The sequence below is a fragment of the Salvelinus fontinalis genome, chromosome 1 (assembly GCF_029448725.1).
Source record: "Salvelinus fontinalis isolate EN_2023a chromosome 1, ASM2944872v1, whole genome shotgun sequence".
NCBI classification, from domain to species: Eukaryota; Metazoa; Chordata; class Actinopteri; order Salmoniformes; family Salmonidae; genus Salvelinus; species Salvelinus fontinalis.
Genome location: NC_074665.1, coordinates 29,726,990 through 29,736,513, shown reverse-complemented (window position 1 = coordinate 29,736,513; position 9,524 = coordinate 29,726,990). Strand labels below are relative to the sequence as shown.

At 40.5% G+C, this 9,524-nt stretch overlaps 1 protein-coding gene across 1 annotated transcript; it reads left to right on the top strand.

The window, feature by feature from the left end:
* Positions 1-1,741: 1,741 nt before the first annotated feature.
* LOC129852734 (serum amyloid P-component-like) lies at positions 1,742-4,723 on the top strand. The gene is made up of 3 exons (XM_055918397.1): positions 1,742-1,851; positions 2,007-2,077; positions 3,920-4,723. The coding sequence occupies exons 1-3, from the start codon at positions 1,844-1,846 to the stop codon at positions 4,549-4,551; spliced, it is 711 nt and encodes a 236-aa protein (XP_055774372.1). The 5' UTR covers positions 1,742-1,843; the 3' UTR covers positions 4,552-4,723.
* The last annotated feature ends 4,801 nt before the right edge of the window (positions 4,724-9,524 follow it).

The following is a 9,524-nucleotide window of genomic DNA, read 5'->3' as shown; positions in this document are numbered from 1 at the left end:
CAACCAATGAGAGCCTATGGCTACCCTAAATAAGGCTCCCAATCAGAGACAACCGAAATCAGCTGTCTCTAATTGGGAACTCATTCAGGTAACCATAGACTCTCCTAGACAACTAAACATACATAGACAACACTAGACACATGTACTCCACACAAACCCATATACTATACCCAACAACCCCTTTACCATAAAAACACCCAAAACCAACAAAACACAAACATTCCCCATGTCACACCCTGACCTAACTAAAATAATAAAGAAAACAAAGAATACTAAGGCCAGGGCGTGACACTCTGTGAGTGTCTCTGTGTGTGTCTCTGTGTGTGTCTCTGTGTGTGTGTGTTTGTGTGTGTGCAATAGTGTCAGTGTAACGGCTGTCTATCTCTTCCTCCTCATCTGACGAGGAGAGGCGAGAAGGATCGGAGGACCAATACGCAGAGTGGTAAGTGTTCATGTTTTAATAATATAAACTGAACACTACACAAATAACAAAATAACAAATGTGAAAGAACCGAAACAGTACCGTGTGGCGACAAACACTGACACGGAAGACAAACACCCACAAACCAACAGTGAAAACAGGCAACCTAAATATGGCTCCCAATCAGAGACAATGCAAAACACCTGACTCTGATTGAGAACCATATCAGGCTAAATGAACAAACGTAAACATAGAAACAAATAACATAGACTGCCCACCCCAACTCACGCCCTGACCATACTAAATAAAGACAAAACAAGGGAAAATAAAGGTCAGAACGTGACAGTCAGTGTAAGCGTGATTGGTGGATATACTTGTAAACAGGGCTGAAAACTGACTGGTAGCAGGAACATTTAAATACTTATAGTAATATACTAATGGTAATATGTACATGTAAACAGGAGTAATGGTGACCAGTAGCAGGATACATATATAGATACTAATCATAATGGCAATCAATAATCAATGAACATCAGCGTAGTGTTAGTGACATATCTAATCAATAATAATTTTAGCTGCAGCGTAGGTGTGAAGGAGAGCACTAGTTGCAATTTAAAAGCCTTATGGCCAGTGGATAGAAGCTGTTTTAGCTTCTTATTCATTGTTAAACCTCTGTAATTACAGTTTGCAATTACCACCAGTTACATGTTGTTATGGTAGTATAACTATGAGTTATTACAATACTTGTTACAGTGTTAATTACAAGTATTCTCAACTGGTAAGCATTGGAGTTCACTCCTGGTGAAAAAGTGTTCAAGGAGATAAGTTAATTAGCTGCTAGCAAAACAAAAGCAAGAATCATTCACCAGGTATTGATAATGTTGTGTTTTATAAATTACAATGACAATAGTCATAATTTCATGTACATGGCACCTTTCACTCTAAAAGTCATTGTACAAATCAGTATTCCGGTGAATTAAGTGAATATGTTTGAGGCCAGAAAGAAAACATAAGAAGCTCTGAAAATAATAGTGCAATACTATCTCATTCCAACTTTCTGTCTTTATTTTAGAATGTGTATTCAGATGAACTCTGTGCAAAGTGCAAAGTTTGTTATTTTCAGAGGAGAATGAAAGAAAAAGCACAATGTCTTTATTGACTCTTTCCCAGTGTGTGTCTGCACAGGTTGATGTGTAAACAGAGATGAATAACCTTGAAGGTTTGATTCAATCTGACTGATAAACATGAACAACCCCATTCAAATTCCCCTGAAATGACACGGATGTCCCGAGTGGGAGTTGTGTGTATTCTTCCCCATTGGTCAAGTAATCATTACCCCCCTGCCAACCGTTGATTTAAAATGAGGAAAACAGAGGTTCAGGTGAAACTGGTTTGCTTCCCTTCGTCAGGATTCCCAAAAATATGGAGAGGTAATTTTCAATCCCAATGACTTTTGTGAACTCCACAGTCAATTCAGCATCATTTTTTTTTTTTTTAATTGCAAAGAACTCAGAAGGGTTCTTGATGGCTGATTTAATAATAGTAGGTGTGATACTTTCAGTGTTTTGTTGTTCTCTTTCTACAGTGCACTCGTTCTAACGGCGAAGCTGGCGTTTTTGCTGGCCCTGATCTATGGCTGTTATGGTGAACATCAAGGTGAGAGTTTCTTTGAGAGAGATTTTATTCTTACCCTGCTAACAGTCTATGGGCAAGGTTTGACAGAAATCCATGCTTTGGTTTAGTTTACTTGGACACTGTTTCTTAGACCTGGATTCATGTTTAAACTCTGTTTTGTGAATGCTACTATCTTTCAGGGGGAACAAATAGTTACTTTGGAGACGACTACAACTATTTGAATACAGATCTCAGAAAGTGACTACCTTTCAAAACTAGTTTAATACAGATCTCAGAAAGTAACTATGTTTTTTAACTATTTGGATACAGATCTGAGAAAGCAACTACTTAAAACAGGTATTTGAATACAGATCTCAGGAAGTGACCACTTTTCTAAAACTATTGGATTGGCTGCCTTCAACTAATGGCAGGGCTGTATCTGGAACTGCACGTTGAAGATAGAAATAGAATAAATAGAGCACACAAAATCTCCTATACTATTCCAATCTTCAATCTGACAGTCATATTTGATCTACACAATACATTTCTATCTGAACATTTTGTAAATGTCCATTCTCCTGAATGTCCATTGCCTCAGGTGTACATAATCAAATCAAACCAATTAACAAATGATGTTTTGTATAGATACAGTAAGTATAAATTAGTTGTTATAGTAAACTACTGTACTGTATGACTCTTTCAACATGCCACTGAAAGGTTAAAGGTTCAATTCAAAGCCATTTGCAAACAGCAAGTTGGAAGCTTAGCAAAAGCAACTTTGAACCCCTTTGTCATCTGAGGGTGTGTTCTTGTTTCAAACACACACTATACCAACTTTAAAGGGATAGTTTATTCAGAAGACAAACTAACAGGATTTTCCACCTACCTTGGCTGTAGTCGATTCAAGAAGACAGTTTTGGGATATTTAGTTTCCTTTCGACAAGTAATAGACATATTTTGTTACTGTGAGCATTCTCAATAACATGAAACTGTTCTTGTGCCTGTGTAATAAAACTGGAACTACTTTTGGAGCCACCTTTTATATTAGCATGTTGATACGTAATACTTTGGTAATTGCATAGCAATGAGCTGAGAATCTTTGTAACTATGAGAAATAGTGACTGTTCCTTATTCCACTTGTGTAATAATTCCATTATGGATTTCTAAAGCAATTTCCAATGTCCTATGTAACAACACTGTTGCTATTGTAACAATCATAAAGTTACTACACATGTACTGGAACTTGATGTCAAGTGATACTGTATTACCTTATTACCTCTTTATGAAAATAGAAGTATTAGTCATTTTAAGATGCATATCTAAAAGCTCTCCAAACCATGTGCTTATGATCATATATTTAGACTAGTTCAACTAACTGTTGTAGTTTTTTGGTTCTTCATCAAATATTTGGCAGCCATTAAATCATGTTTTATTTTGTTTTCATATAACTGGCACATATTCAAATACCTTCGAATATTATTTGGTTTTATGAGAGGTATTCAAAAATCCTTTTCTGAGACCTGTATTTTTTTTGCCTTTAGTTGAAACGCCATATAAACTATATTCGATTACCTCAAGTATTTGAAAAGTTTGTATTTACAAATAAACTAGAAAATACAGCTATTTTCTGCCCAGGTCTGCAGTTACCAAATGCTCACTTTTTTGCATTTGTGGCACAAATCCAATGCCAGTCAATAGTCCCGATATTAAAAATGTTTGCCCTATCTATAAGTAACTTCATCAAGTTACACAATACATGTTAGATGATTTGGACGTAAAGCCTTAACATTTTTAATATTGTGACTATTAACTCGCATTGGATTGACTTGCAGGTTTGTTATAACATTATTTAATGGTGAGTTTGACTCTCTACATGTCCTACAGATCTCTCAGGTAAAGTGTTCGTAATCCCAATGGCGACAAGCACCTCACATGTAAAGCTCCATGCCAACGTCTCAAAGCCCATTTCTGCTATGACCATGTGTCAGAGGTTCAACTCTGAGCTAGAACGAGGCCAGTCCCTTTTTTCTCTGGCAACCCAGTCTCAAAGCAATGATTTGTTGTTGTACAAACGCTCCATGGGTGTGTACCGAGTGCATATCAAGGGACATTCACTGGATTTCTTCAGTTTGCCAGATTTAAAAAATGAATGGATCTCCATCTGTTGGACCTGGGACTCTAAAACTGGACTGACCCAGTTGTGGGTTAATGGGAAGCGAAGTGCACGGAGGATTCTTCAACCTGATGCATCTGTAACTGGCACACCAAGTATAATGTTAGTTCAAGAGCAAGATAGTTATGGCGGAGGTTTTGATGCCTCACAATCCTTTGTGGGGGATGTTACCGACGTCCACTTCTGGGACAGTGTCATCTCTCCCTGTGAAATACAATTGTATATGGAGTTGAATAGATTTACTCCAGGAAATATTCTCAACTGGAAAGAATTGCAGTTCACTATTGAGGGAAAAGTGTTCATAGAGAAAAGTGAATTTAGAAGTGAATGTTATAATTATTAGCAAAAGAAATTGCTCAGATGTGATCAGCATTCTTACATATTTTCTTGGTTCCTGAAAATTTACTGAACACACATTTACAAGTAGAAAATGTAACATAAGATGCATGTTTGTTGCTCTGCTGTGTCATACTGTTGTTTATGTCTTGAATCAAATCAATAAATCCTTGATTTTAGACTTTCTCTGCTCATGACTCATTAGTGACATAAAATATAAATAAACAAAAACTATAACGCTGACATTATGGATGACCAGTCCTTGCATGCATAGCTCTGCATTCATAGCTCTGTCTATGAATTTGAGAGTGGTTACCGTTCTCCAGGCCCATCAGCTTTTAACCAAATCAGAGGTGGGGTGACCGCTTTGTTAGTGTTAAAAGGATTCTAGCTTTAAAGACCTAAAGGTTGACTCAGAAACGCATGAAGTGAGGCTAAACGTCTCTGTTGCTTTGGTCCTGTAGCTATCACATTGTAGGTCGCTTTCCCCTGCTCAGACGTTGCGTGCATCAACCAATAGTTTCGTGCCACGTAATTGACTGTGTCACCGGGCACAAGATTGCTGTAACATTTGATGTAAAATACCTATCCAGGTGTTTTAAGATGTGGCATGCGTCAGCAACGCCTGGACAGAGGAACGCGCCCTACATTCACATGTATGTAGGTAACGCACGCGTTATTGGTTAAGTTGTGTTGTTCGTTGTTGTTGTATTTAAAATTTGTGGGACTTCTCTTGTCTAACAGTGGATCCGTGTTTCGTTACTTTTTTTTATGGACCCTAGGAAGAATAGCTGCTACCTCTGAAAAGATCATGGGAATCCAAATAAACAAATACTTAAATGGCATTACCGCTCAAAGGTCAGCTTCACTGTCAAGTTCAAGGGAATGCTTTCCCAACCCTTGTTCTTTGATTGTGCAGTTATAGGCCACCAAGCATATCGTGGCCAGTTAAATAAGACATTGTCATTTGAATGTCTGACACACCCTTGACATACCAGTCTGGTATGATAAAGACTTCAATAGATAGATGTAACAGATCCAAGAGAAATCATATTGAAAAAAAGGGAGGAGCATCGGGACTAGTTGCATTAGGGGTGGGCGATGAGGAAATGTTGGACAGGCAAGGAGGTACGGCTGAGTCAAATAGGAATCCTGACTTAAAGGACACATCACTGCAACGCTGTACTACTCTGCAAACTGGTCATCTCCGTCGCAAAACCAACTGGTTGATGCTTATTTATTGATGCTTATTTATAAAACCCTGTTTGGCCTCACTCCCCCTCCAAGGGAGTAGTACACCGCAGTGTACGAGATCTTCAGTTTCTTGGCAATTTCTCACATGGATTAGTAGTATTCAGTATTCAGACCCTTTATTCAATACTTTGTTGAAGCACGTTTGGCAGCGATAACAGCCTCGAGTCGTTTTGGGTATGACGCTATAAGTGTGGCAGATCGGCCAACAAATTAATAGAACACATAGATTGTCCACCCTCGTCACACCCTGACCTAACCAAAATAGAGAATAAAAAGGATCTCTAAGGTCAGGGCGTGCTTCCAATTTTATGGCAACAGTTTGGGGAAGGCCTTTTACTGTTTCAGCTCAAAGTGAGGTCCATGCAGAAATGGTTTGTAGAGATCGCTGTGGAAGAACTTGACTGGCCTGCACAGAGCCCTAACCTCAACCCCATCGAACAACTCTGGGATGAATTGGAACAGCGTCTGTGAGCCAGGCCTAACCGCCCAACATCAGTGCCCGACCTCACTAATGCGCTTGTGACTGAAAGGTCCCCGCAGCAATGTTCCAACGTCTAATGGAAAGCCTTCCCAGAAGAATTGAGACTGTTATAGCAGCAAAGGGGGGACCAACTCCATATTAATATCCATGATTTTGGAATGAGATGTTCGACGAGTAGGTGTCCGCATGCTTTTGGTCATGTTGTGTACCTAGTGTTAGGAACATGTTTTGTCAATGAGACTGAGAAATAAATAACCAGCTGAGCAAGCAAACAATGTAACACAAGTATTATTTCAGATTTTTAAAATGACTCCATCAATAGGCTCTGTATTTCAGGAATCACAGTAGCAAGTTGCCCTGGTGCACTGTTCAATGATTTAACCATTTAAAACTCTCAGTTTTTGCCATTGTCGTTTGAAATGAGAGCTTGTCCAAGGTGTCGGACGCGACGACAGTTTCTATTCATTTTAGCTCTACAATTCGTTTGCCCAAAACTCTGGGGCGGGGCTTATCGAAGGGTAATTTCTGGAAATTGTTAATCAGATCAACATAATATCAGTCCCTTTCAACGCAACAAACCAAACCAAATGTAAATTTGCCAGATTGAGTGTGTGATTTTGCTTTAGGCTGAGGAGTAAATCGGAGTAGCCTTCTAGCGCAGAGTGTAGCCGTGTGTGCTTGTTTGTTGATATTCTTTGCTAGTTTGCCAGTTACTACCCCAGGATCAGCAAAGGAGGATTGCATCCGACAAGTGTACAAAACTTGAACATACATCTTTGTCTGATTCTCTGTATGGTAATAACATTTGACCAAAAAATATGATGTTTTCTTGCATCATATAACACAACACAATTTCCACCTATTTGGTGTTATAGATCTTATTTTCTTGTTTAAAAATATGTGGGGGGGGGGGGGGGGGTTGTGTTTTCAGGGACATATACCAAACCCAAACAAACACCAACTGAGGTTTAGGACATTTGAGCAATATTTGCTGGTCAGCAATGCAATGTGATAATGTTGAAATCATTGAGCAATTTCAAGGATTTCAACATTTCATCATACTAACTGAATCATTCTATCTATAGAAGTTGATCAAAGTGTGTCCATGTCAGTAAATAAAGAGATTGATCAAAATAAGCCATTCGAGATGTGCATTTATCCATATTTGAGTATTAAAAACAATACTACTCAATACTTCACTCATCTTACTGGATTGCTTGTTCTCAGTGACTGTCTGTTTACACTCTGTGTCACGCCCTGGCCTTAATATTCTTTGTTTTCTTTATTATTTTAGTTAGGTCAGGGTGTGACATGGGGAATGTATGTGTTTTTGTAGTGTCTAGGGTGGTTGTAAAGTTAGGGGGTTTATTAGAGTAGTTGGGTTTATGTTTAGTATAGAAGGCTAGCTGTGTCTATGGTTGAGTGTAGGTATCTAGGAAAGTCTATGGTTGCCTAAATTGGGTCTCAATTAGAGACAGCTGGTTATTGTTGTCTCTGATTGGGAGCCATATTTAAGGCAACCATAGGCTTTAGCTGTTTGTGGGGAATTGTCTATGTTGAGCGTAAGTAGCTTGTGTGTGCACTTTCGTTTGTAGCTTCACGGTTGTTTGTTGTTTTGTATAGTTTGTATAAGTGTTTCGTTTCATGTTCATCTTCAAAATAAAGAGAAGATGTATTTTGCACACGCTGCGCCTTGGTCCACTTTCTTTAAAGAAGACAATCGTGGCACTCTGTGGGTGTGCGTGTGTTTGTGCGGGAGCCTCCCTGCGTGCTTGTGTGTGTAACCGATGTGAAATGGCTAGCTACTTAGTGGTGGTGCGCGCTAATAGCATTTCAATCGGTGACGTCACTCGCTCTGAGGCCTTGAAGTAGTTGTTCCCCTTGCTCTGCAAGGGACGCGGCTTTTGTGGAGCGATGGGTAACGATGCTTCGAGGGTGACTGTTGTCTGTGTGCAGAGGGTCCCAGGTTCGAGCCCAGGTAGGGGAGACGGAAGCTATACTGTTACATGTGCGTGCATGGATATTACTAGTGTGTGACTGATACTGCCATGCTTTCTAGATCGGACAAGCCCATGGCCAGTCCACTTACATGCGACAATGCATCAAATCCAGGTTTCAGCAGTGGATCCTGTCTGGATAAATCAACCTGCAATTCAAAGTTTAACGGTTAAGTTTAGGCATTAATTCCAAGGGTGAATTTTTTGCTAAAGGGTTAAAACAGAAGAATTAAAAAAAAAATCTTGCACTGGGTTTTCACTAGGATTCACACTGGGTTTTGAATCCTCTGAGCCGTAGTTCGCAGTTTAAGCCCTTCCTTTATCCTCACCCACAACTCCTTAGCAAGCCGCGAGCCCTGTCCACATCCTGGCGTCCTGGACAAATGTCTAATACTGCTACAGGCTTGCTGAAGAAATGCTGGCTGATCCCCAGTCAGGGAGAAGCTGTTCCTGAAAGATGGGAGAGTATAATAAAACTGCAATAAAAACAGGAGGGTGATATGCATATCATAAACTTCATAACCGGTGCTAAGACAATGTGGGGGACCGGCGAAACTGCGGTACACTGCCACAGAGCCCAGAGCCAGATAAACCAGGTCTGAAGGGGTTAATTAAAGCCTGAGAGATTGAGCGACTGGTCACTCCACTGCTTGACCTCTGACCCTGACCAGCTGCCCTGACCTCCCTGACCACATTCCCCTGATACGACGGGAAGATAAGGGGAGGGGGGGGGGGGGGGGGGGGGGGAGGGGGGGGGGGGGTTGTATCCAGAGGGTTAGAGAGGGAAGATGGAAGGGGTGAGAGAAGGGGGATGTGTGTGTAGAGAGGTAGAGGTGAGGTAGGGGTGGAAGAGGGAAAAGGGGGTAGAGTGGAGAGGGGAGAATGAGAGACTGAGTGGGTGAGAGATGAGATAGGAAGATAGATGGAGTCTGCTGAAGAGGAATAGAGATGGAGTGGGTGAGAGAGGGGAGAGGAAGATATGAGTTTAAGAGGGAGGACAGTATCCATCTCAGCTTTCAGACAGGCTGCCCTGGAGGCAGTATTATCAGACCTGTCACTACACACTGATAAGACACAGTGTTCTGGTTGTCCCCGGCTCCAAACGACACATGTAAGGTTTCAGTGTTCGTGCTTCCAGTGATAGTGAGGAAGATACTGGAGGTAAGAGTCCTGGATTAATTAGTGTCTCGCTCACATGAAAGCATACACACACACACACACACACACACACACACACACACACACATG